Genomic DNA, 27,922 nt, shown 5'->3' on the forward strand with positions numbered 1-27,922 from the left:
AGAACTGGGAGATGAAAGTCGATCTTGAAAAGAAGCTGGTGTTTCCACCAATAGTAGAGACCACACTTCGACCAGACGTTCTACTATTGTCAGAGAGTGCAAAGAAGCTCAGAGTGATAGAGCTAACAGTACCATGGGAGACCCGATGCCAAAATGAAGACCTGGTGGTGGACTGAAGATGGCAAGGCTGGCAGACGAGGAACTTCCCTGTTGAAGTGGGGGCAAGAGGATTTCCCGCCATGTCAAGCTAGAAGATGATAGCAGCCTAGCTTTAAAAGAAACTGAAGCACATTTAGATACATTGCATTTGTAAAACAGAAAGACAAAATAGTTCAGATAAAATATTGTAAAAGACCAATATAGTAATGTAAAAGTCTGACTAGACAGGAAAAAAATCCACGAAGTCTGCATTTCAGATTTTGTTTTATATTTTAATATATGTACTTCAAACATCTTAGAAGCCTGTTGATAAAAAAATATGGATATATTTGATGATGCTATGTTGCAAACAACAGGTTTGCATTCCTACAGAGTGCAGAAGGATCAAGTTAGCTGATTTCCATTGTATCATGCATTCATCTTTCAGTATTACAATGATTTTCATCCATTTAGTAAAATATACAATTTGACAAAACTTTACTCAAATTTACTAGTACACAAGTTGTAAGGCTACAAACATTTAAAAATGAACTATTTAAAATCAAGTTAATCTAATCTGTTACCCAATATTAAGTGATTTTAAGCAATTTCAAAATAAATCACAAATCAGACAAATATTAATAAACAATTGTTTATTGTGCAATTTTCCATATGATCCATCATAACCTACCACTCCGGTTCAAGATTTGTTACTCTACACAAAGTCAGGTCTGTCTGCTTGTAGTACATGCTTTCATTAAAACAGATACACATATTTACAAAATTTGAAACGTCTTTACCATTCCAATATTTTTTTATTCCACACAAGCTAAAGGTCCTTTTCTCTTGCAAAGAATAAAAATGTTACTCCACACAAGAGGGAAGTAAATCATGAAAACTGTGTTTCTTACTATAACAACACTAAACTATACATCACTACATAAATATGGCAGTATCACTGGATATGCTAACTGCAAATACATCAGAATGAGTGGATTAATTTCCCCACTCAAACAATGGCAATATTATACTATACAGGCAATGATAAACAGGTATACATGCATTGACTGCTTTTCTCCTTTGAACACTATTACACCATTGGCTCAAGTTTGGGGAAACTGATTTACAATATTTCAAGTTGAAGTAGAAAAGTAATCAAAATAAGGCACAATGAATATTACCTACATTTTAATAAATGGAAGGGAAACCAGACTTCAGTGTTACATCATTGCAGGGAAACATAGTTGTATAACATTGAGGGGGTGGGGGGGGGGGGGGGGTGGAACATAGCATTTTGAAACTGAGCCAGCACAATCAGTTACTAGTATCCCCTCATTCCCTTCATTACTGTATACTGATTTAGTGCAGTTTTATGGGAAAATATCTTTAAAACTACTGTGCAGAGTATTCAAAGAAAATCAATTCTAAACCTTAGCTTTCAGTAGCGCTTACTACTTACTGTTACTGTAAAAGCAAGATCACCAGCAATTGTTTGCAATGCTGTACATTACAAAATGCTCAAATCAAAGATTCCAAGACCAAGGCCTTACCTGGTAACACCCAGTTCAAATAATCCTGAAACATTAGTAATAATCGATGGCTTCAGCACATTGTCTCCTAATCCCCTTATCCACTGGCAAACAAACAAAAAGAACAACTTAAATCAACACCTGGGCATTTTTCCCTGCCAACATAGGCGCAACCATACCCAACTTGTTATAACAACCACAAGACAATTTTGGCAGCATTTACTGGATATTTTAATTTAATTCTCCACACAAGAGTATTTACTTTGAATGCAAAATATATTTTACATTCTATCATTTGTAGCTCATAAAGAAAACAAAAGCTCCAGAAATCTGAAAATGGGTTGCAGCACTGAAGGCTCTTGCTTTGGTTGCTGAACAGTTTTAGTCCTGTTTTGAATGCTCTTTAACATCTTCCTCATCTGTATATTCCGATGGTTCATCCCATGGTTTCAGCAGTCGGCCTATGTAGTCATACTTTTCTGTAAATCAAATAAGCAGATTTTGATTCAGTAAAACACTGTGCTAAACTGCACTGTACTACATGAACAAATACTTTATTTATAATAACACAATCATTTCCAGACAATGAATTCTGCTATCATCGATGTCCTTTGCTAATTTGCAAGGTTATAATTCCAAAAGGGAATTGTAGAGGCCAGCAATTTTCTCCAGTTTGGTCATTATTATTACAAAATATACACTGACCTTGTAATTACTTACTTAAACTTAAGTTGCAACAGCATACTTCAGAAAGTAAAAGTGTGAATCCGTGCAAAAGAAACCAAAGTTATGAAAACTAAAGCTATTAGTTACATCTATTAAAAACAATACGCTTAATAAAACTTCAGCTCATCTATTTTTATTAATATTCAAGATATTGACTCCAGAAACAAATATTCATCTAACAGCCTCAGCAGGGAAATATACAGAGTTACAATTTTTTTTAAAACACCATGAAATTTGGCTCATCCAATGCTATCAGTAATAATTCAATGCAATGCAAGAGCTTTATATTGTTTTGTCAGGGGCAGCTAGGCTTGAAATTTCTTGCAAGAGCATGCACACCCCCACTGAGATGCCTATTTTCACAGAATCATGTGGAAAACAGAGGTAAGTAATGTGGAAAACAGAGGTAAATAATGTAGAAAACCTGATTTATACAAACTCAAGAATGTAACTCCTAAGATTTTATGCACAACATGTAGACTCAATGCAGTTTCAGCAAAACATATCCTTACTGCAATATAACTACAATATCAAAGCACCATAACCAAAACATGTGCTGGAAAAATATGTTTCAAAATATGTCTGTGAAAACTGAAAATCAAGTAAATACTATTGTCTATGTTTACTGGTGGTGTGCATTAGAAAGAAAAACACTGGGTGTCACAAGCCTCATCTTTTACTAGAGGTAAACTTAATTGATTGTCCATTTCCCTTCAGATGCTGCCTGACCCACTGAGCTCCTGCAGCAGTTTGTTTTTTGTTTTCCCAACTTCCCAACCAAGTTTCTTTTTAGTGGGTCTAACTTAAAAACTTCTTTTTAACATTGGGCAGTGTTGCAAAACGGTAACGTCAACTTTGATTGGAGGTCATAACTTAATCACAAAATAAATAGAGGGAAAAAATAAGCTGAATTAACATAACATCTTGTTGCATTAAGAGATCCCAAAACACTTCACACACAAAAGAACAGATAAATTAAACGAGTTACATATTAAATTTGAAGAATCTTATCAGAAAACTTGCCCATTGTCAGATTTTTATTAACAGTCACACACTGCAGTGATGTTTATACTACATCACTGTGGTATCACATCCCACAAGGTCTCTGCAAAGGGGCCAACTTAAAAAATCCAAAATACCCTTGGAAAATTCATCACACAAACTCCAAACTTTTGAGTGTGATAGAGAAATGCAAGTCTCCTGCAGTTTCTATGTTTAAAATTGTCCTTTGAATTAGCCAGGTAATTTACATATTTTAATGATGTTAATTTAGTATTGGTTTATTACAGTCATATCTATAATATACACAAGGTAAAACAATAATACAACATAAAATGAAGTGTAACAGCTACAGAGAAAAGTGCAGGGCAGATAGATAGTGAAGAGCAAAATTTAAATTTATCACATCAGGGAACCATTCAATAGGCTTATAACAGCAGAGTAGAAACTATCCTTAGGCCTGCTGGTACATGCTTTCAGGCTTTTGTATCTTCTGCCTGATGGGAGAAGAGATAAGATAGAATACTGGTTGGTTGGGTTTGACTATGCCAGCTGCTTTAATGTACTGAGGCATAACAAAGTACAGATCTGATTTTCTGTTAGTGTTGAATGGGGCAGAGGCCATGATGCATCCAGATAGGATGTTTTCATATTTAATAAACAAACTAGCTTTCAAATTGATAAACTATTAGAATTTTAAAAATTTATATTATAAAAAATTTGTGTTTGTTCAACTTTGAAAATGTAAGATGATCAAATTTTAACATGCCTAAATCCAAAACATAAGTTGTTCATTTCTCTCTGTATTTGCTGCCTCCAGTGCTTTGAAGGTCGCTGACAGCTAGCACACTTGATAAATTGATCAACAAACTATTCATCATGGGAAGGCCCTGACCATTCACCTTTGCCAACTTTAGGGACCAAGTTGTTGCTGTAAGTGCTAGTAGGAAAGTGGTTCAGGTGAGATGGACCATGCCATTACATGGACATGAAGTATCAATTCACACATTGTGAATCATCACCTTACATTACTATCAGGTTCTGAACTAACCATTTAGATCAACTAAGTCTGACAAGATTGGTCAATACATAGAATGTAGAACAATGCAGACCAGAAAGGGCCCTTCTATCCACAACATTGTGCCAACCTTTTAACTTACTCTACAGTCAAGCTAATCCTTCTATATAGCCCATAATGCTCCATTTTCTTCCTAAATGTCTCTAATATATCACTTTCTACCACCGCCCTGCAGTGCATTCCAGGCTCTCATCACAATTATGTTAAAAAAAAAGTACATCTCTCTAAATATAATTCCACTCATAAAGCCCTCTTACTTTAGCCATTGCTAAGCTGGGAAAAAGGCACTGGCTCTTCATTCTATCCATGCACCTCAATCGTATACACCTTTATCAAGTCACCTCTCATCCTCCTTCACTCCAATGAGAAAAATCCTAGCTTGCTCAACCTTTTCTCATAAGACATCTAATTACCTGCCAGATTGACATTGTAATAGTCTGAAAATATTGAGATTTAGACAATAAATTGATGAGAAAAATGAGATAGTAATGTCTAAATCATGAGAAGCAATGCAATAGCATACCATAATGCATTTAAAGAGAATCACACAATTTATCCTGAGTGAGCAAGACATATTAATTATGCACTAGTGTTTATTGACGATATATATACAAGATATTGCATTACAAAATAGTAAACAAAATCTGAGAGAAACTTCAACTTGTTTACATTGCTGCTAGTAGGTTAAAAACTATTGTCTCATGAAAACTCATATTGGATGTGAGCTGAGGGATGGTTAAGAGATCTAACATTTTGCTACCTTTTCCTTTGAGGTAATTTTTTATACACTATGAACCACTATATCATGATTGTGCGTGGAAGGTCATGTTTGACAAACCTTATTGAATTTTTTGAAGTAGTTACGAGGAATGTTGACGAGGGTAAGGCAGTGGATGTAGTCTATATGGACTTCAGCAAGGCCTTTGACAAAGTTCCACATGGAAGGTTAGTTAAGAAGGTTCAGTCGTTAGGTATTAATGCTGGAGTAATAAAATGGATTCAACAGTGGCTAGATGGGAGATGCCAGAGAGTAGTGGTGGATAATTGTTTATCGGGATGGAGGCCGGTGACTAGCGGGGTGCCTCAGGGATCTGTTTTGGGCCCAATGTTGTTTGTAATATACATAAATGATCTGGATGATGGGGTGGTAAATTGGATTAGTAAGTATGCTGATGATACTAAGGTAGGAGGTGTTGTGGATAATGAGGTGGGTTTTCAAAGCTTGCAGGGAGATTTATGCCGGTTAGAAGAATGGGCTGAACGTTGGCAGATGGAGTTTAATGCTGAGAAGTGTGAGGTTCTACATTTTGGCAGGAATAATCCAAATAGAACATACAGGGTAAATGGTAGGGCATTGAGGAATGCAGTGGAACAGAGAGATCTAGGAATAACAGTGCATAGTTCCCTGAAGGTGGAGTCTCATGTAGATAGGGTGGTGAAGAAGGCTTTTGGAACGCTGGCCTTTATAAATCAGAGCATTGAGTACAGAAGTTGGGATGTAATGTTAAAATTGTACAAGGCATTGGTAAGGCCAAATTTGGAATATTGTGTACAGTTCTGGTCACCGAATTATAGGAAAGATATCAATAAATTAGAGAGAGTGCAGAGACGATTTACTAGGATGTTACCTGGGTTTCAGCACTTAAGTTACAGAGAAAGGTTGAACAAGTTAGGTCTCTATTCATTGGAGCGTAGAAGGTTGAGGGGGGATTTGATCGAGGTATTTAAAATGTTGAGAGGGATAGATAGAGTTGACGTGAATAGGCTGTTTCCATTGAGAGTAGGGGAGATTCAAACGAGAGGACATGATTTGAGAGTTAGGGGGCAAAAGTTTAAGGGAAACACGAGGGGGTATTTCTTTACTCAGAGAGTGATAGCTGTGTGGAATGAGCTTCCTGTAGAAGTAGTAGAGGCCAGTTCAGTTGTGTCATTTAAGGTAAAATTGGATAGGTATATGGATAGGAAAGGAGTGGAGGGTTATGGGCTGAGTGCGGGTAGGTGGGACTAGGTGAGATTAAGAGTTCGGCACGGACTAGGAGGGCCGGAATGGCCTGTTTCCGTGCTGTGATTGTTATATGGTTATATGGTTATATTACCCAATAGTCCTGGATTATTTAATTCACAACCATCAATTATTTGAAATTCTTCTGATCTTAACTTCAGTGTAATAAACAAATATTTAATACTTATTATCACCTTGTGGCCTCCTTAAGGCTACAAGGAGGGACACCTACATGAATCGCTAAAGTCCCCTTGGATTGATACTCTCAATATAGTTGGGTAGGACATTTCAGGAGTTAGACCTAGTAATATAATTTCCAGTCTGGATAGGGTGCAATTAAGGCAACTAATGCGGTTCTTGCTCTACTTGATGGCAGGTACAACAAGCAAGGGCAGAGTTGTTTAATAAATCATGGTAAGCACGGTAGCCGTACTTGTGTATATAGGAGTGACTCTGCTGTCTGTTTTCATGAAGCCATCACCAGCTCCTGTGCAGTAATGGTCTCCCCTTGCTGCAAGTAAAATAGACGTGCTTATGACTGACCCACTCTGAGTTAATTGCTGTCTGCTGGAAAGAACTTGGAGGTTCCACCAAGACTTCATGTTTAGGTATGTGTGTGGACCAAAGGAGATTCTGGTGACTGCCTGCTCCCGAGGAAACTCCTGTGCAGGAGTGATCACAAAAAGTAAGCTTGCTTTTTGCTCTGTGTAGTCTTTCCAGGAGAGTAGCAAATACCAGGTTTTGTCCAACTCCCATTCTATATACTGTGATCTGTGCTACCGTCTACTGAGTGAATCAGTTTCTCCCTGTGATTCCAATGCTTTCAGCATGGCAACCGGAAACATATGGGTATCAATGATTAGATTTGACTGACAAAAGTGTCAAGGACACCTAAAATCTGGCATCAGGGGCTCACCAGTAAAAAGAGTATGTTTTGTGGAAGAGAACCTCATAAGTTTAATCCCTACAGGACACTGTAGTGAAAAAAAAGAGAGAAAATATGGCAAGTAGGGTGTGGAAGAGAGATTAGAAATTGGTAATAATGGGACAAGGGGAGTCCTTCCTTGTTCCAAATAAGGGGACACAGCATGGTACTGTATATGTTTAATAATTATGGGAAGAGATCAGTGGAAGAATTGCCTGGATGGGTTGACTCCACAAACTATTTTTTTTCACCACAGAGCCACCTACTCTATGGTGAAAGATGACGACTGTACTCAAAGGTCTGGTAAGGATAATACTTGTGTAACTGGAATACGGGGACAGTCTATTGACGTCCCGAAATCAGATCTAGTGGAGGTTAGCAGAGGAGACCAGGATTTATGTCATACCTTTCTACTTTCTCCAGATGTGCCTGTAAACTTTTATGTGAAAAATGCGAGCTACTATTACCTACACTCATGAGGGACTTACTGGGTGTATACCAGAGACCAATTGTATTTCAGTAGCAGTCAAATGGCAGTTACTCACCAACCACCCACTTATCAAGGAGTTTTGGAAGATTTTCATGAGGGTGCCTTGAAAGTCTCCGGAGATTTCCCTAGTTTCTGTTTAGATCTACAACTTGGTAGGTGGCACTGTTCATCTTCACAGTACGACTTATTATGACACGGCTGGAAATGACGATTTAAGCATCAGAAATCAGACCCCTGTATCAGTAGTAAAATTATTCTATACAATTATGAAATGTAAGTGGGTGATTCTGGTATTGAGGAGGCAGTGTGACCCCTCCATGAGGTTCAGTGGATATAAGATCAGGAGAATAAGGAACCCACCTAACTTTAGCAATTTCCGGAGATAATGCGGCAAAGGACTTTGGACCAGTGGTCAAGGGTCTGCAAGGACTGCCACAACAGAAGGTCCTGGAAACAACTGGATGAAGTCCCAGGTGACTGGCAGGAGGTAAAACCTTTCTTTTATTGCTCCCTAGTGCATTAGAAGCAGAGGCAACCTTTGAACAGAAAGTTGTAGGACAGTTATGTTCAATGCTGATGTGGAACCCTTTACTCTCCAAGGTCCCACTGTAACTTTGGACCCCCCAGCCAAATGAAACAGGCAAGATGCTCACGACTGAACTGCATAAAGTGACCATCTACCCAAATGCTCCACTGCCCTGCAGGGCACAGTACCCTCTTTTCCCGGAGGCTGAAAAGGGGATTAATAGATCATATAAATCAATCCTGGTACACCGTTTTATCACAAGCTGTAAATCAAGTTTGTGAACAATGTATGATATGTATTTTACAAAATCCAGGGAAACTAGTGAAGGAGGAGGGATCTCATACACCACCCTCTGATGGACCGTTCATGCATTTACAGATGGATTTTATGGAATTACCTCATGTGAAGGATATAAATATATATTGGTCATGACTGATGTTTTTTCATGATGGGTTGAAGCATTTCCCTGTAGAGAGAATGGCGCAGTTACAGTAGCTAAATATTTATTGAAGGAAATCATGCAGAGGTTCTGGACCCCTTGGAAGCAGTCTAGTGACAACAGTACCCACTTTACTGGGGAAGTATGTAAGGCCTCACCAACTGATCAACATTTCTATTGTAGCTACCATCCTCAGTCAGCAAGCTTAGGAGAAAGGATGAATGGAATGATTAAAAACAAGCTTAGTAAAATGTTTGAGGAAACTGGGTTGAGATGGAAACATGTATTACCTTTGGCCCCTATGACCATTAGGGCCACAGCCAATAGGACTACTGGATTGTCCCCCCACGAAATCATAATGGGGCAGCCATTGCGCCTGCCGTTTGATGCACCACTAGGAGTTAAGCAAATGGACAGACATAATTTGGATGAAAGCATGTTGGCCTATTGTGTATCCTTGACAAAAAGTATCACCAAGTATCAACGGGTGAAGGAAGCACAACAACTAATAGTCAGCAGTAAAGGCTGATTTATACTTGTGTGTCGCATCTACACCGTAGGGTGATGTGCACCTCTCCAGAAAAGTTACTCATGAGTCGCGACAACACAGACCGCAACAACTGTGATTGGTCCGCTTGGTGGCATCGCATTTCCTCCTACGCATTTCCGGCTGCTTCTTCTCTGCCATGTTTGTAGGCTGTGCGTACACTGATGCGAAATAGATGAACCAAATCGTCAAATCTACCTGCCGACATGCAAAAATATTTGAAATGCATTTCCTCGTCCATGTCTCTCACGAAGAAACTCAACACAGTGGCATAGAAACCCCACTGCTAACTAGCGTTTTGGCGCACATCAACGCATGCTCGCTACGGCATAGAGCGACGCAGAAGTGAAAATCGGGGTTACAGCGTAGGCTGCGGCGTAGCCCGTACACACAAGTATAAATCAGCCTTTAGTGTCATGACATACAGCCTGGAGTTTACGTGATTGTCTGGACAGTTAAGAGGAAGAGTTGTGTGCAACCTCATTTTGAAGGACCATTAAGAGACAAATCATTGTAGATACACGCCTTGCACTGTAAAAAGACTTCCGAGCCAGTAAAAACATGAGCCCCCTCAACACCACACCAATCGTGATGCTGGAACTAATGGCTGCGTCAGCATATACAAACACTGCCCCTGCACAGAATACAGTCGACCCTCCTTATCTGCGGGGGATTGGTTCTGGGACCTTATTTAACCTGTCTCAGTGCGGTGGACTTTAGGACCTGGCAGATCTCGGGACCTGCCGCCCGCAGTGTTTCTGTTCCGGAAAACAATCACAATTGAAAATAAAGTGGAAATAATAAAGCAATCCGAAAGAGGTGAAACACCATCGGTCATTGGAAAAGCGTTAGGCTACAGTCGGTCAATGATTGGAACAATTTTAAAGGATAAAGTGAGAATAATGGAGCATGTGAAGGCCCTGCTCCGATGAAAGCTACAATTATTACTAAGCAATGCAGTGGTTTAATTATTGAAATACATAAGTTTCTTAAGTGTTTTATATGCATAGAAAGGTAAAGTATATACTATATACTAAGACAAACGTTTGACTGATGCTAAATAATACCGGATGTACTGTTCCGACTTACGTACAAATCCGACTTAAAGACGGACTCAGGAACGGAACTCGTTTGTAACCCGGGGACTGCCTGTACTTTAAGTCATCTCTAGATTACTTATTAAACCTAATACAATGTAAATGCTATGTAAATAGTTGTTATACTCTCTGTACATGCTCAAACAAGTGCTGGAGCGAGAACTTCCGGGTTTTCCCCATCCACGGTTGGTTGAATCCACGCATGCGGAACCCGCGGATACGGAGGGCCGACTGTATGCCCGACGAATAAATGTTTCAGCTTTCTGGACTGTACCCGTCTTCATATTCCACAGCAAAGAAGGAATCTGTTTAATTCCAGCGAATGGAGCTCAGGGACGAATGGAGCCGAACAAAAGCCCTAAACGGTCACAAGACAGACACCAATTCCAATTGCATGTGCTTTAATAGATGGTATGTTTCCCATTTTAAGCATGATTGGTGCAGCCACAAGTATGGGGACCAGATTCCCCATATGAAACTGTCCAGATCAGTGGCCAAGGACACTGATCAGGTAAAATGTCACCGTAACTGGAAGGACAAGAGCCCCTATTTGGGGAGCAGAAAAGGTATATGTATAGAATTGAAAAATCTCAGTCCTCCTCACTTGTTGGGTACATGGTTACTGGGCCTACCCCTGGCTGCTTGGGCATGTCCCCAAGTATGAGGGGAAGTGGAGGGAGCCGCGGCCTGAAAGGGCTGTTGTTATTTTGTCTACATCATGCTCCACATGTAACACTTGGCGTCACTACCTCACCACCCTCTGGAGCTGTGGCACCAGACGTCCATAACAAGGACCGAGAGATTCTGGATGATTGCCTTTCCGGGATACGGGGACTGCCACACTGTCCTGGGAACTGATTAAAATGGCATTGGCTTTGAAGAAGATAGCGAATGAGACCACCTATGCCTTTGATGAAACCCAACAAGTATTATCCAAGCTGTCGGTAGAACTGGTAGCTATTCATACAGTAGCATTATAGATCAGAACGGCTTTAGATCTTATTATATCAGAAAAAGGGGCACTTGTGCTCTGATAGTACAAGATTGCTGTACTTATGGTTGCAAGAAAAAGTTTGTGAATCCTTTGCAATTATCTGGTTTTCTGCATTACTCATAAAATGTGGTCTGATTTTCATCCAAGTCACAATAATAGACAAACACAATCTATCTAAACTAATAAACACACAAGCAATTGTACTTTTTCTCGTCAATACTGAGTACACCATTTAAACAATCAGTCTAGGTTTCAAAAATGTGAACCTCTGCGGTAATACTTTCTACAAAAGCTATTTGGAGTCAGGTGTTCCAACCAATGAGATGAGATTGAAGGTGTGGGTTGTAGAGGTGCCCTGCCCTATAAAAAAGACACATAGAATCAGGTTTCTGACAGAACCTGCTCTTCCCAAGAAAGATTTGTTCATGTACATCATGCCTCAATCAAAACAACTTTCAGAGGACCTTAGAAGAAGAATTGTAGAGATGCATGAAACTGGAAAAAGCTACAAAAGCAATTCTACTAAAGACCTGAGTGTTCAATCTACAGTAAGATGACTACCCTGAACTTTAAATCTTCCCTTCAATGGGAGTTCAGTGAAAATCTCTCTCACTGCTCCCCCTCAGATTCTTCGACCTTGCATTTCTTCCTCCTCCCCCCACCTTATTACTCTGATTCCTCATCATTTTTTCTCCAGTCTTCATGAAGGGTCTTGGCCCGAAACATCATTTGTACTCTTTTCCATAGATGCTGCCTGGCCTGCTGAGTTCCTCCAATGTTTTGTGTGTGTCGCTTGAATTTCCAGCATCTGCTAATTTTCTCGTTTGATATTGTATTTCAATGAAGCTTCGAGCACGTCCCTGAATCTTTTTGTCTGCCTGGTAATCTCCTGCCAGAACAAAACTCGGAATGGAGCATCTGTCTCACAAGCCTGGTGTCAGGAAAGCAAGCAATGTGGCCAGCCAGATGTACCGTAAATTCTGGTGTATAAGCCCACCCAGAGTGTAAGCCGACCCCCCCCCCCCCCCCCATTTTCACGGTTAAAAAAGTGACTTTTCATGTTCTTTGTATAAGCTGACCCCTTTTGTAGAGGTTTTTGATTTAACCAGAAAAGATCACAAGATCTCAAATGCCGGTACTCAGCTTTGCCGGATCTGGAAACTGGAAATTTTGTGATTCAGTACCTGCTAAGAAAATAGGCCTACACATTGTAGAGCGTTATAAGCGAATTCTTAACAAATAAATCAGGGAGGGAAGTTTTGGATTAGGTTCCTGATGGTAAAGAAACCTGTGAAATGTAACCTCCGTGAAGCCATTTAGCGCCCATCGTAATCTCATTAAAACGTAACACAGGGTAGCGGGATCAGTACATGTACTCAGTATTGAGTTTATGACCGCCATGTACAAAAAATTAAAATGAATACGATATGATGCTGGCTTCAAGCCGAAGGTTGTTGATTTTGCTAAAGGAACGAATAACTGAGGCTGCTAAGAAGTTTAGTGTAAATGAGAAACAAGTGAGAGAGTGGAGAAAGGCAGAGGACACGCTAAGGGAAATGTCAAGGATGAAATGTGCAAACCGTGGGAAAACATGCCAGTGGCTAGAACTGGAAGAAAAAGTTTTAGAGTGGGTGAATCACCAGCGATCGTTTGGATACACTGTTACCAGAGAAATTATTCTAGTTCAAGCATTGAAATGGGCCGAAAAACATGAGGTCAGCGAAAATTTCAAAGCCTCGCAAAACTGGTGCACCCGATTTAGGAATAGACGTGATCTTGTGTTAGAGACAAAAAACAAAGATTGCTCAGAAGTTGCCGAGCAATCTTGAGAATAACATTACGGCCTTCCAATTGTTTGTAATCAAGCATCGAAAGGCACATTCTTATCCATTTTCACTGACTGGTAACATGGACGAGACACCAGTGTTCTTTGATTTTGCTGGCAATCGCACTGTCAATCAGAAGGGGGAAGAAAACAGTCCTTGCCAAAACAACTGAACGTGAGAAGCAACATTTTACTGTTGTGTTAACGTGTATGGCTGATGGGACAAAACTACTACCGATGGTGATTTTTAAGAGGAAAACATTCCCAAATAAAGAAAAATTCTTCTGGAGTGTTGTTTACGTTCAAGAACGCGGCTGGATGGACGAAGTGGGTTAAAGAGGTGTGGCGTCGACGTCCCGAAAGTTTCAGGAAGGAAAAGTCGCTACTTGTCTGGGATATGTTCAAAGTGCACTTGTCAGGTGAGACAAAAGCAGCATTGAAAGCTGAAAATACAGACATTGCAGTCATCCCCGGTGGTTTGACGTTCATGCTCCAGCCATTAGATGTGAGTTTAAACAAACCATTCAAAGAATTCACGTAGATCTTTTCTTTTGTGTAGCTTTCATAAGCATTTGTATTTTCTTCTGTATTTGACTCAAAAACAGCCAATAAATACGACCTGTCTTCTGTGTATTCATTTTCCAAAGTTGGCACCCTCTGTATAAGCCAACCCCCTAATTTTAGAACAAAAATTTAGGGCCAAATTCTCGGCTTATGCATCGGAATCACGGAATTTGGAGGATTTTGTACAGACAGCACCAGTGGTATTTTTCAACTGCTTTAGAATGACTACTGTAGGTATTACATATCCAAGATGGATTTCAAGCAGGGATCACAGAAGTCTATTGGGCTTTGTGCTAAATCCTTGTCATTGGTGTCCATGTCTATTGCCACTAAGACCCCACACAAACTCCCTCCCTAAATCCCTCTACCTTTCCATCGTTGACCAAGGATTTATCTTCTATTGAATATCTCATTTTCCTGCTCATATATACAAATTGAAGATTCCAAATGAGACTGTATAAATAAGCCAAGAATAAAAAAAGTTAACAGTTCCAACAATTACTTGATGGAATGCATCAACGGAATAGTAAATGTAACCAGAAAAAGACAATGAATACTTGCCCATGAATTGCATTTCCCATTCTCTAACACTTTCCATTTGTACAGCACTTAAATCAGAAAGATCGTCAAATTCATCCCTCAGAGCTTCTTTATCCAGGCAGAAAGTAGCCAGCCCTCTTGAAGCATCGCGGCCAGCAAATATACCATACGGGCCATCTGTAGTGATAGTGAGGAGGGAGAAAGAAGTGTTAATGAATAGAGCATTATAAACTGGTAATTGAGAACAGATTTAGTCTGGATTTGTAGCTAAAACTGAAATCTTGAATTTATAGATCATGTAGATTAAGCACTTCTAACTAATTTTACATCACAATCCTTCTGAAAATAATTTGAAATGTTAAAGTACATTAGTCAAACCAGCTTGTTACTTTATTAAAAAAAATCAACTCCATTATTTTTGTCAAATCCCTTACTTAATTTTCATAAGCAAATCCTAGGTGGAGTTGATGGGCATAGTGGGCAAAGAATCTCAGAAATCCATATATAGCCACGTATGTTCTATGCTCAAAAGAACTCCAAAAAATAGAGGACTAATTGTAGCCAAGATATTTAGTTGATGTTCATTTTTAAAGCCAAGCCAAATCAAGAACAGGTGTTAGGAATTGAGACTGAACTACAATATGACACATAACAATGAGCAACATTTATGTTAAAACCATTAACTTGTGTGGTATTTTCACTACAAGATTAATTTGGTGACATAACTGTCCCAAAGTTCATTGGTAATGAAATACCGTACATTAATAACCACGGTGATTATGACTTGCATGTGATTGTTGGACGTATGATTAGTAAGGTTGCAGATATGGTTTTGTTGATAATGAAGTTGATAGTCAGGCTACTGGATCATACTAGTAACTTGGGCAGAGTCCATGATGTGATGAGCTTTGGGAGTACCATTCCATTCAAATAAAGAGACCTTGATGTACAAGTCCGAAGATTCCTAAAGATGGCAAAACAGAAAGATAGGGAGATGGCAATAATATAGGATTCTTACTTTCATTAGTCAGAGCATAAAAATAAGAGAAGGAAAGCCTTGGTCCATCTAAAACATTGGTTAGCCCAGAGATAGCATACTGAGCACGATTCTGGTTGCCGGTTGCCACAATATCTGGAGAGTGCAGAGGAGATTCACCAGGACATCACTGTTTCAGTTATGAGGAGAAATGGGACAGGCAGTGTATGTTTTCCTTGAAACAGTGAAGGTTGTGGCCGGAATCTGATAAAGCTAGCTAAACTTCTTTTTTTTTTTTAAAAGGGACACAAATAGGGTAGACAGTGAGAAAAACTTGCATGACAGACATGTCAAAGACCAGAAAATAGAGGTTTAAGATGCAGAGTAAGAAACTTGTTAAGAATTTGAGGAACATAGTCCAGAACGTACTGCCTAAGATGCTGGTAGAACCAGGTATTGTCATAATATTTAAGAAACACTTCGATGAGCACAATAATTGCCAAGGCTACACAATAAATGGTGATAAATGGGATTAGTGTAGATTAGGTACTTGATGGTCAGCAGTGAAATAGTGGGCCTAAGGGCCAGGTTCTGGGCATTTTGACTCCATATTGAACTACAGACATTATCATGATGATAATAGCAGCTCCAAAGGGCCACATTCCAAGAAAGATACAAATTCAGGGAAATCATTAACTACAAGAGATTACCTATGTTAATCAACTAAGACTGGGAATTGGCTGGAAGGGAATTTCAGAAAAGCTTGTCATGCAGACTCTTAAATAAACAAATACATATTCCATGAAGACGACAGCAACCCATGATCCAATAAATACATTTAACTGATGAATTAACTGGAATCTAAGATCAAATTAAAGGAACATAAAAATTAGATTTTACTTTAGAGGTTCAAATAGAATTTTCTGATTATCAAGACTCATGACTGTGATGAAAATTTTAATTGAAAATCCTGAGGTATAAATTTCACATGCATTTACTTTAAGCATCTATCTTATGTGCACTATTATACTGCTTCTTCAAACCCTGGAACTTTGATGTGAATTTCTAATACAATATTTCTAAGTGCAAGTAAAGAATAGCATTATCTCCAGAATAGTGTCAGATATTGGATACTGACATATGCTGGAAAAATTTAGCGGCATTGGCGGAGGCAAAAAGCATATGTCAACATTTTGGGTTGAAACTATGCACGAGATTGACTGGGAAGACAAAAGATTGCCAGTACATAGGAGTGCAAGGGAGAAGTGGGGTTAAGCTTGGCAGGTTATAGGTAGAACCTGACAGATAAGATTGGCCAGGGAGTGCTAATGAAACCAAGTGAAGGGGAGGAAATATGTGGGAGAAGAACATAGGGGTGTGAGTTATCTGGAATTACAGAGTTCAAATGTTATAAGCTACCCAAGCAAAATATTTTTTTCAATTTCTGTTTGGCCTGTATGTGCCAACGGAGAAGGCAGAGGACAGACAGGGCAGTGCAGGAGTGGGAAAAAGTTATAATGACAATCAACAGGAAGCTCAAGAAAGCTGCTGCGGCTAAAGCAAGTGCTCTGTAAGATCACTGCTTTCTTTATGCTTGGCTTCACCAATGTAGATGAGACCACATTGTCAGACAAAGTGCAGTAAACAAGGTTGGAAGAGGTGCAGGTGAACGTCTATCTCATTTGGAAAGGCTGTTTGGGTTACTGGGATGTGGTAACAGATGAGAAAACAGGTGTCACACCAAGGGAACGTGCCAATGGATGGTGAAGGGCAAGCAGACCTGGGAGACACAGAGAATGCTCCTCACAGGAAGCAGAAAAGAGAGTGGTGTGGAGTGAAGGGAAAATGTAGCTTGTTCTGCAATCATGTTGAAGCTGACAGAAGTGATTATAGAAGTTGCCAGGGTGAAAGAGACACCCAAGGGTATGCTATCGCTGTCTCTCTGGGGAGGTGGGGGTCAGAGTAATGTGGGAAATGGAACAAATACCTGTAGGGTCTCCATTAAGTATGACAGAGGGAAGTCATAATTCTGAAAAACATTTCAGAAGCCCTAACGCTTGTGAACAAATGTGGCAGAGAGAAGAAAGTTAGAAGGTCAAGTGTCAGATCCTGCGTGTCTTTGCCATTACCTTATTGATTGGAGGTGCTGGCTTTTGGCTCACCTTGATCCCTTAAGGCCTAGTAGTAGTTAGTCCAATTGACTGCACCAACTAAACAACAGCTTTGTTTTCCATACAATGTCAATTACAGCTCCATAGTTTTGAAAACCACTTTAGCAAGTAATTACCAAACAAAAAAAAATCAACTTATCAGTTTTCAGTTTTCCTCATCATGCTCATTTCATATAATTTGGAAACTCCTAAAATATATGCTGTTTCAACATTCTATGGAACATACAGATTTGACGTCAACATTTAACAGATAATTGCTACTAATAATAAGGAAATGTTAAGCACCAACCAGTTGCTTGGCTGCCATTTTGCTCATTACAAATTACAACTATATATTACTGTAAATATCTATGAAATGCAAGAATTAAGAGATCTTAAATCCAACATCACCCTTCCTTCACAAGCTCTTGATCCAATTCCTTTCCAGCCATATACACATTATTCTTTCATTCAATTACTACTTTCATACAAATCACCCACTGTTTTCTCCCAAAATACACTATTCTGTTACCTTCCACTTTTCCATTCCTCAGCAGCATCATTTTCTTTGACAATTTAATCATTCCAACCAGTAGTCTCCATTAACACACACAAAATGCTGGAAGAACTCAGCAGACTCAGCAGGAGAAGAATGAAGAGCCAACATTTCAGCTTGAGACCCTTTATCAAGTTTCTGCTTGAAAGTTCAGCTATTTATTCATATCCATACATGCTGCCTGACCTGCTGACTTTCTCCAGCATTTTGTGTGTATTATTCTAGATTTCTAGCATCTGCAGAAATTTGTATTTATGATTTGAGTCTTCCTTAACAGCTAAATTAAAATACTACAACAGAAAAATTAAAACACAAATTACAGGAGACTGGCATAGTGCCTCTGCAAAGTAGAGCAGCCACCCTACAGTAGTAGCAATCGAGACTTTCAGTGGTCTGTGTGTGAAGGAAGCATGTTTACCTCACAGCCATGTTAGTTTCCCCAGGTACTCTGATTTCCTCCTGTATTCCAAAAGTAGTACTGGCTGTCAGGTTGACTAGCTAGAGGGAGAACCAGGGTGATGGGGTGGGGAGTATTAACATGTATTTGTTCAGAGAATAGATTACAGGGAAATAAGTGGGGGGAAGGAATCAATGGAATTGCTCAGGCAGCTGGCAGAAACTCAATTGACCAAATTGTCACCTATGTTGCAAGTAAATATGAAAGTTTAAAAATCCAGATACCAAGCATCACATCAGTATGACAGCAAGTTATTACCCAGCTACTGCTGATTACTAATAATGATCAGTGTAATGCACTGGTTCACATTTTTACTGTTATGCTGTATGTATTTAATTTAGCAGTTCTGTAAGAGCAGTCTGTTCTGCTGTCAGCCTGTTTGGGTTATTGTTGAAGATAAGGGATGATGAGGAATGTGTGCCATCCAATTAGGATAGTAGAACTGAGGGGAGGTTTCTCTGGTGAGGGACACCAAGGTTGGGCTTGGGGCTTTTGTTCGGCAGGAGGAGATGAGGAGGGAAGATGCTGGAGAGAACAGGTCTTAAGATTCAATCCAGACCAGGACCCTGATTCATTGAAGCTAGGGGCGATGATTGATTGAGGACTGGTGAATATGGTGAAATGTCGAGCTCCAACTTGTGAATGTTTGACTGTTTAATTAAAATGGGTCCTTTTCTTTTTGTTTTTTCTTTACTAACCCTTTAGTTAAGATTCATAAATTACAAGGCAAAATTAGTATTGTAGACCCTGAAGATTGCAAAGCATCTAAGAAATATAATCAAGCAACACACACAAAATGCTAGTGGAACGCAACAGGCCAGGCAGCATCTATAGGAAGAAGCACAGTCACTGTTTCGGGCCGAGACCCTTCTTCAGGACCCTTCTTCCTATAGATGCTGCCTGGCCTGCTGCGTTCTACCAGCATTTTGTGTGTGTTGCTTGAATTTCCAGGATCTTCAGATTTCCTCGTGTTTGTGAAGAAATATAATCAATATGGTTTTATAAACAGTAAATCATGATTGAAAAATGTGTTTGAATTCTCTGAATGTGAACAAAACAAAAGAGATGGTTGTTGACTTTAGGAGGACACAGAGCGACCACACCCCACTGAACATTGATGGCTCCTCGGTAGAGATCGCTAAGCACCAAATTTCTGGTGTTCACCTGGCAGAGAATCTCACCTGGTCCCTCAACACCAGCTCCACAGCAAAGAAAGCCCAGCAGCGTCTCTACTTTCTGCAAAGGCTGAGGAAAGTCCATCTCCCACCCCCCATCCTCATCACATTCTACAGGGGTTGTATTGAGAGTATCCTGAGCAGCTGCATCACTGTCTGATTTGGAAATTGCACCATCTCGGATCACAAGACCCTGCAGTGGATAGTGAGGTCAGCTGAGAAGATCATCGGGGTCTCTCTTCCCGCCATTACGGATATTTACACTACACACTGCATCCGCAAAGCAAACAGCATTATGAAGGACCCCACGCACCCCTCATACAAACTCTTCTCCCTCCTGCCAGCTGGGAAAAGGCACCGGAGCATTCGGGCTCTGACGACCAGACTACATAATAGTTTCTTCCCCCATGCTATCAGACTCCTCAATACCCAGAGCCTGGACTGACACCAACTTACTGCCCTCTACTGTGCCTATTGTCTTATTTATTATTTATTGTAATACCTGCACTGTTTTGTGCACTTTATGCAGTCCTGGGTAGGTCTGTAGTCTAGTGTAGTTTTTTTTCTGTTCTGTTTTCACGTAGTTCAGTGTAGTTTTTGTACTGTTTCATATAGCACCAGGGTCCTGAAAAACGTTGTCTCATTTTTACTGTGTATTGTACCAGCAGTTATGGTCGAAATGACAATAAAAAGCGACTTGACTTGATAATGTGACAGACAGAGTTGATAGAAGAGAATCTGCAGATGTAGTGCAAAAAGCATTTGACAAGGTGACACAAAGTCTGATACAAAAGTTAACAGCATGAAGTATCGGAGTACATGTGTTAGTGCAGATTGAAATTAGCTGTCACAAAGAAAACAGTTGGAATAAATAAGTCCTTTTCAGGCTGGAGGGAAGCAAACAGTAGAGTACCCTAGGGACTGGTTCTTGACCCACAAATGGCTTACTATTTACATTAATGAGCTACTTTTTTTTGTAGGTTTTTCCATTCAAGGGCATTGTTGTTTCCAAACCAAGTCATGATGCAACCAGTCAATATACTCTCCATTCACATCTATAGAAGTTTATCAAAGTTTTAGTGGACATGCCAAAATTTCACAAATTTCTAAGAAAGTGGAGGTGCTACTGCATGGCTGAAATGAAGTAACTTCAGTTCCATATTCCAGACTACCATGGTAATTCTTTAACTCTTTTCAAGAATATATCTACCCTTGCCTTATAAACATTCACAGGGTGGGAAGAGGTACAGTCCAAGTAGCTGTGCGAGTCAGTAGATAAACTGTCTCCAGAGATAAAGATAGAGAGATTAAGAAAGGCGAGGGAGGTGTCAGAATTAGATTGTCTGTTATCCCTCCCATCTCCTTATCATTACAGTGACAACAGCGGGGGGGGGGGGGGATTATAATGATTTGGGGTTAAACCTGGGTATACGAACTACAATACAAGTTTCATTCATAACAGGATGAAGCTACTGTGGTCATAAATTGTCAATGTGCGAGTAGAGCCGCTGTGGGTAAAAAAAAGCACAAACTATTTCAGGCACTTCCAAGTGACCGCAATCAACTACTTGAGAATTAAAGGGGAAGTGGCATTTAAATTAGTCAGATTGAGAGATTAATAGAATTCTTAAATTAACAGTATTTTAGATGCATAACTTGTATTCTTCACTGTTTCTTGAAACTTGTAATTAGGTCTTACAATTTAATTTTTCCACCTTCAGTTCACTCTAGCTGACAGTTGAGGTTGTAACCCCAACCATACATAGTTCCACTCCCAACCGCATAAAGGATCCAATCATCAGACTGCCTTGTACTCAAAAATGAGTTACTAATTCAGCATCACCATAAAGCAGTGCATCTCCACAGAAGTAAACTCAAAATATATGCAAGAAATGTTGATGTAATCACATGTTGTTAACTTTGTGAAGTTATGCTATGTGCATACCAGAGCAAGCAGTAACAACCACTTGTATCTTCTGTCAAAGATAAGAAAAACTAGCATATACAAAACAGCTCCAGTGGCTAAACAACTAAATTGATTGATCCAAGATCATCCCAGGTTTGAACAAATGTCTTTTAACTCATTTGTTTATGCAAGTTGAGTACCTCTTATCCGAAATTCCGAAATCCAAATTTCTTTGGAGCACTGACATGATGTCACAAATGAAAAATTCCACAAGGCGCTGGGAAGGTTCTCCAGTCATTCGCAGGTCTCAGTGAGAAGTGACCTCACGTATGTAATGAACAGAAGTTAATGAAAAATAGGAAAACACTGAATAAAGCAAAAAAAAATCTTAATTGTGTATTGAAAGAATGGATTTGTCAGGGAGTGAGCTTATGCCACTTAACGGTGTGCCAATCATGAAACAAGCAAAGATCGATCATGACAAAATGAAAATTGAAAATAATTGTGAATATTCAGCAGGCTGGTTGAAAATGCACAGCATTAATTTTTTTTAAAGATTTGTGGTGATAAAGCAACTGCTGATCATGATGCAGCAGAGAAATTCATTACTGAGTTGGCCAAGATCATCGCTATTGAAACTCTAACATGATGAACAGCTTCATCAGTATATATGTGATGAACAAGTTTAAGACAAACACTGTTTATCAGTAGCACATGAATTCAGAATCAGAAATAATGGTGATCCCAAGGTATCTCATTTATATTCCAAAATTTGAAAAAAATCCAAAATCCAAAATCCAAACACTTTCAGCCCCCAACATTTTGGTTAAAGGGTACTCAACTTATACTATTAAAGCCAAAACACAAGCTTATAAACTAAAACAATCCAAAACTTAGGATTTAAAATTCAGATCAGTTATCACTGGAAAAAAAATTCTTTCCCCTTTCCTTCTATTATTTATCCTGAATAATCAGCAGCTCACATCCTTCCTATTCTGAATTTAAATTTTTTTTTTGCAAGATATGGGGAAATTATACGATTATGCTATTTCCTCCAAATAAGCAAATGGCAGATAGTTCGACTTGTGGGAATGCTTTCAAATGCCAACAGCTATAGCAAAAATATTTTAGCATTATATAGCACCAAAACCTGATAACACTACTCAACAAGGTTTACCCAAAAGCTAATTCTTGAATCTAAAGAAACAGAGGATTATACATTCATATATTAGAAATTAATGTCAAATTGAGGTTTTATTTTGCACTTTCAAGTCAGATATTAATGGACTTGTGTAGTTGTTCAAAAGGGCGCAAGACAAGACAGAAAAACAGCAGAGTTGTTCTGGGTTCTGGGTTAACATTCCCAATTCTCCCAATAACACCACTAAAGTGTGCTGATTTTGAAACCTTATTGCACGTAGAAGTGTGATTAAAAGGTTAACACTTAATACCATCTCATATATTGTACAATACTTAAGATGTGCTGAACAAGTATAAGGTGTTAGATAAAAATGTGGTAGTGATTGAAAAAAAATAGAACAGGGCTTAAAAAGACTATACTACCAGTGCTTTTAAAACTTGAAGTGGTGGTGCATACAATATCTTGAAGTGAAGATAATATCTGCAATAGGTTAAAGATACACCACTGCCAGTAAGGCGCCATTAAACCATTACTTTCCACTAAATTTCAGCACTTAATATTGGAAAAAGTTTCTCAGAACATTGACAGATTTCCCACAAACAAAATTCAATACTTTCAACATCTGCACAATTACACTGTACCTGAAAGGTATTTTAGTAAGCTAAAGATTTAATGATATTAGTTCAGAGTTCAAATGCAAGAAAACATGCTGTTAAATGTTTATTAGTTTGGGATATAGAAAATAAATTCAAAGACAACGAAGTTGTGGTCGGTCACAATATTTGAAATTTTAACCTCAACTTTCTTCCACTGACGAAAACAAAGCTATTTGTTCTAGCATTTTTGGTCTTAAAATTTCCAACATTAACAATGTCAGCTTTTCATTTTCTTGAATTCAGTCCCACTTCTCAGGAATACTCAGTCTTACAAGTTCCTCAATGTGAGTTTGGCACCAGTGCACCACAAAGCTGTGTGTTTAGCCCCCACTCTGCTCACTTTATACTTATGACTATGTGGCTAAGCACAGCACCAATGCCATATTCAAGTTTGCTCTGTTGTGGGGCAATTCAAAGGTGGTGATGAATCAATATATTGAAATTCTAGCTGAGTGGTGCCGCAACAACAACCTCTTACTCTAACTCAACAAGACCAAGAAGCTGATTATTGATTTCAGGAGAGGGAAACCAGAGGTCCATGAGCCAGTTCTCATCATAGGATCATAGGTGGAGGGAGTCAGCAACTTTAAATTCCTCAGTGTTGTTATTTCAGAGGACCTGTCCTTGCCCCAGTGCAATTACAAAGAATGCATGGCAGTGCCTCTACTTAGGAGTTTGTGAAGATTCTGTCAAACGTTGACCAACTTCTACAGAGGTATAGTGGAGAGTATATTGACTGGCTGCATCATAGCCTGATATGGAAGCACCAAAAGTCCTTGAACAGAGAGTCCCACAAAAAGTAGTGGATACGGCCCAGTCCATCACAGATAAAACTCTTCACACTATTGAGCACATCCACATGAAATGCTGTCGCAGGAAAGCAGCATCCATCATCAGGAACCACCACCACCCAGTACATGCTCTCTTCTCACTGATGCCATCAGGAAGGTGGTACAGGAGCCTCAGGACTCGCACCAGAACAATCATTACCCCTCAATCATCAGGCTCTTAAACCAAAGGGGATAACTTCATTCAATTTCACTTGCCCCATCATTGAAATGTCCCCACAACCTATGGACTCACTGTCTCATGTTCTCAAAATATATTGCTTATTTATTATTAATTTATTTTTGTATTTGCAAGTTTGTTGTATTTTGCACAGTGGTTGAACGCCCAAGTTGGTGCCACCTTTCATCGATTCTGTCATGGTTATTATTCCATTATGATTTCAGTGAGTACACCAGAAAATGAATCTCAGGGTTGTATGTGGTGACATTTATGAACTTCTGATAATAAATTTACTTTGAACTTTTTAATGCAGTTCATAGATATTAACATAAACAGAAATTGCTATTTATATTAAATTTCTCATGATTAACCACGTACACACTAACATTCACTTGGACAGCCAAATAATTGAAGACCATTTGAATGTACTTAGTTAATAATTAAAAATCTCAATCCAATTCCAGCAAGAAATGCAAAGGACCTTTAAGGGAAGTACGAGCAATACCTGCAGCATTTTTTGGGTTCAAATTACAGCTTATATTGGAGAGATAATAGTTAAATGTAACTGTAGAAAAATTAAATCTAATGTCAAATAAAAACAGAAAATGCTGCAAATGTTTAGCAGTGCAAGCAGCACCTGGAGAAAAAGAAACATAATTACCTTTTAAAGTCCAAGACCCTCCTGACAAACTGTTTCTTCTTCCACATATACTACCCAATTAGCTGAGGGTTTACAACATTTTGTTTTTATTTGCAATAGTACATTAACTAATTAAGAGTTTTTAAGTAAAACAATTTCAACAGAATGTAGTGGTATTGGGTCCTAATACATTCTGTACTTACAATGGGGCAAGGGGCATAAATACAAGACTGAAGTGATTGAAACATTCTTTAAGCAGAAACATACTGCTTAATCGCTTATAGTAACCTGCCCCAAGGTCCACATTATAAAGAAACTTCCAAATACACTAGTAAAAGCTATGGCCCCAGGAAACCGATGCAAATTTGAAAAATAAAATTGAGATTGCACACTGTTCCCACCCCAATAATTTTGTTAAGTACCTTCACTGCAGGCACTGCAGTGATTCATTAAAGAAACTCATACCAGCTCATCAAGGGCAACAGATATAAAGGCTGGCATGTTGTCAGTGACACCCACATCCTGAGCTAGAATAAGTGCTTTTGCTTTGGCCAAACAAAAACTTGAAAAGCCTATCTGTCTTGCAACTATCTCCTAGTATCAATTTCAAGAATTCTGTGTTTTTTCTCTAACATGCTATAATGCATCTGATCAACAGCACAGAGGTGGGAAGTTCCCTGGCGTAGGCATCTTTTCTCCCCCGCATTACCAAGTCAAAGTGGCTATTATCACCTTGTGGGGCCTTTTGTATTCAAATTCATTGTTTCATTCCCTAAGTTAAAATGCACTTTATAAATATGGTTGAGAACTTTGAAATAGCCTGTAGCTACAAAAGGCAACATAAAGGCCTTCTCTGGAAGGGTTTGCAATACTCATCTAATTTGATTCCATAATTTTACCTTATAAAAGGAAATGACTTATTTACCAAATACTCCTTGATGGAACACACTGTGTGGCAGCAGTGTTCATCCAGCACCTCAATGTCAATGAAACTCATAAAACCACATTCAGCTAGACCAAAAGACAGCATGTAACAAATCTGCAGGACTGACACTGTGCCACGTAGTTATTAACACTAGGAAATGAAATGCTGCCAACATCCTTGATTTTCTCACATTTAAAACAGAGCAAAGCTATTTAATGAACTTGCAAACTGTGCAAGTTTTATGCATGCAATCATACTTGGTTCAAAAATTCTGTGCAAAAAAACTTGAATATGATTCTGTTTCCATATCTTTTAAACCTGTGGTATAACTGATAAACCAATTTGCAAGCTGAATCATCCATCAATACAGGATGCAAAGTTCACCAACAAATGCAAACATTCCCCTTTTTTTCCTATCTGTGATGCATCATTAACCCTATAAACTGTCAGTTTATAAAAAGATTTTAAGAAGCCATTCAGTTCATTGTCTACATTGCCTTTCAAAGAATTCCCATCAGCTTTATCATCTCGCTTACTTCAGCGTATCAAACGGAACCAATATTTGCATGCTCTTATTTACTCATTACCAGTTTTTTGTATGAAAAGCAACCTTACTTTCATGTAGTGTCTTGCAATTAGCAAAATATACACACTGGCCGAAAGACATTGAATAAAATTGGAGGTATAATCCAAAAGTATGGAATGAAAGCCTTAATTGTAACTGATCTTCACCTCTTCAGGTTTGGTAGCTAACTTTTTCATTCCAATCTCTTATGAATCCCACCAGTAAATGCTACTTCCTATCAAGGGAGGCTACAGTTTGACGTCTAGACAGCTGACCTTACTTATACGAACGCTTTCATAAGGAGGGTTGACAGTTGAAAAGTTGTCTTTATGAGTAAGTCAAAAACAAGGAAACATAGATACAAAATAAAGAGGTGTCATTTAAAACTGAGATACATGGATACTGTTCCACCCATACGGAATTCTCTTTCCCCAAGGTTGGTGGCGATATCATTAGATACGTTACAAGTTGCGATAGATAAATATTTGAAATATCAGGGAATTGAGGGTTATGGGGAAGTGGCACAGAAAAGAGCTGACGCTAGCATAGAACAGTCATGATCGTACTGATTGCTTCCAGCATTGCACAAGAAAGCGTTTTTAGGTCCACAAAGTTTACGTGTGGAATTATTCCGAAGAAAATTGCACACCTTTCGTTTTGCTATGAAGCATTTAACTCAAAGCCAGCAACGATCAAATAAAAGCCATTCCTTAAATTTCTAATCCTCACGGCTTTGTATTAAGTGGTGAAATTGTGTCATTGAAGAGATAGCCAATATTGATTTGTTGCTGCAAGTTGGCCAGAAAGTAAGCAACATGCATACAAATATACCAATAATAAGTGTGAAATTCACGCAGACATACGTAGCCAAGCATTATTAAGTGTATGAGGTCAGAAATCCATTTGCATTCCATGACAGTGAAATATTGTTTTGCTTATTAGGTGTGCGATTTGTTGCTGTACTGACCGGGTCCATAGAATTTCTTCCCTTTGGTCACATCGAAAACTTTGCCGTTGACGGCGAGCAAGAGCCGCGGGTTCTGAATCCCGTCGTATTCCCGCAACTGTTCCAGACTGAAGTCGCGCTTCTTCATCTTGGGCAGCGCGGGCTCTTTGCACTCCGTCTCCGCACCGCCCCTCCTTCTCTTGTACAGTCTGTAGACCCCGAGTAAAGCCAGCACCAGCAGACAGACATTAAAAACTAAACCGCCAACACCGAAACGAGCCAGCCCGGCCGCCTCCTCCTCATCCAAAGACGGACCACCCCCTTCACCACCGCTGCTGCCTTCTACATCGTCCGCCATACTGTACGTTAACAACCCCGCCAGCAGCGCATAAACACTTCAGT

The 27,922-nt window shown here is 39.2% G+C and overlaps 1 protein-coding gene across 2 annotated transcripts; it reads right to left on the bottom strand.

The window, feature by feature from the left end:
- Nucleotides 1–776: 776 nt before the first annotated feature.
- pgrmc2 (progesterone receptor membrane component 2) lies at nucleotides 777–27,922 on the bottom strand. 2 transcript variants are annotated; one of them, XR_012098631.1, is made up of 4 exons: nucleotides 27,542–27,922; nucleotides 14,441–14,596; nucleotides 9,143–9,246; nucleotides 777–2,146 (listed from the first exon to the last, which is right to left on the bottom strand). XR_012098631.1 is itself a non-coding variant. In XM_073042788.1 (3 exons), exons 1-3 carry the CDS (start codon nucleotides 27,876–27,878, stop codon nucleotides 2,049–2,051), a joined length of 591 nt encoding a protein of 196 aa, XP_072898889.1. In that variant the 5' UTR covers nucleotides 27,879–27,919; the 3' UTR covers nucleotides 777–2,048. The 2 variants fall into 2 exon arrangements, 1 of the variants encoding a protein (XP_072898889.1); XM_073042788.1 differs by lacking the exon at nucleotides 9,143–9,246 and having other exon boundaries at nucleotides 27,542–27,919.

This window comes from Hemitrygon akajei, chromosome 4 (assembly GCF_048418815.1).
Source record: "Hemitrygon akajei chromosome 4, sHemAka1.3, whole genome shotgun sequence".
In the NCBI taxonomy this organism is placed as follows: Eukaryota; Metazoa; Chordata; class Chondrichthyes; order Myliobatiformes; family Dasyatidae; genus Hemitrygon; species Hemitrygon akajei.

What these genes read in the sequence shown, in the direction of transcription:
- pgrmc2 (XM_073042788.1), bottom strand. Translation starts at nt 27,878, where the DNA reads ATGGCGGACGATGTAGAAGGCAGCAGCGGTGGTGAAGGGGGTGGTCCG. An exon ending in GAAGAAATTCTATGGACCCG is followed by an intron (nt 14,597 to 27,541) that starts GTCAGTACAGCA and finishes CTATCACTACAG; the next exon opens with ATGGCCCGTATGGTATATTT. An exon ending in ATGGGAAATGCAATTCATGG is followed by an intron (nt 2,147 to 14,440) that starts GCAAGTATTCAT and finishes TTTGATTTACAG; the next exon opens with AAAAGTATGACTACATAGGC.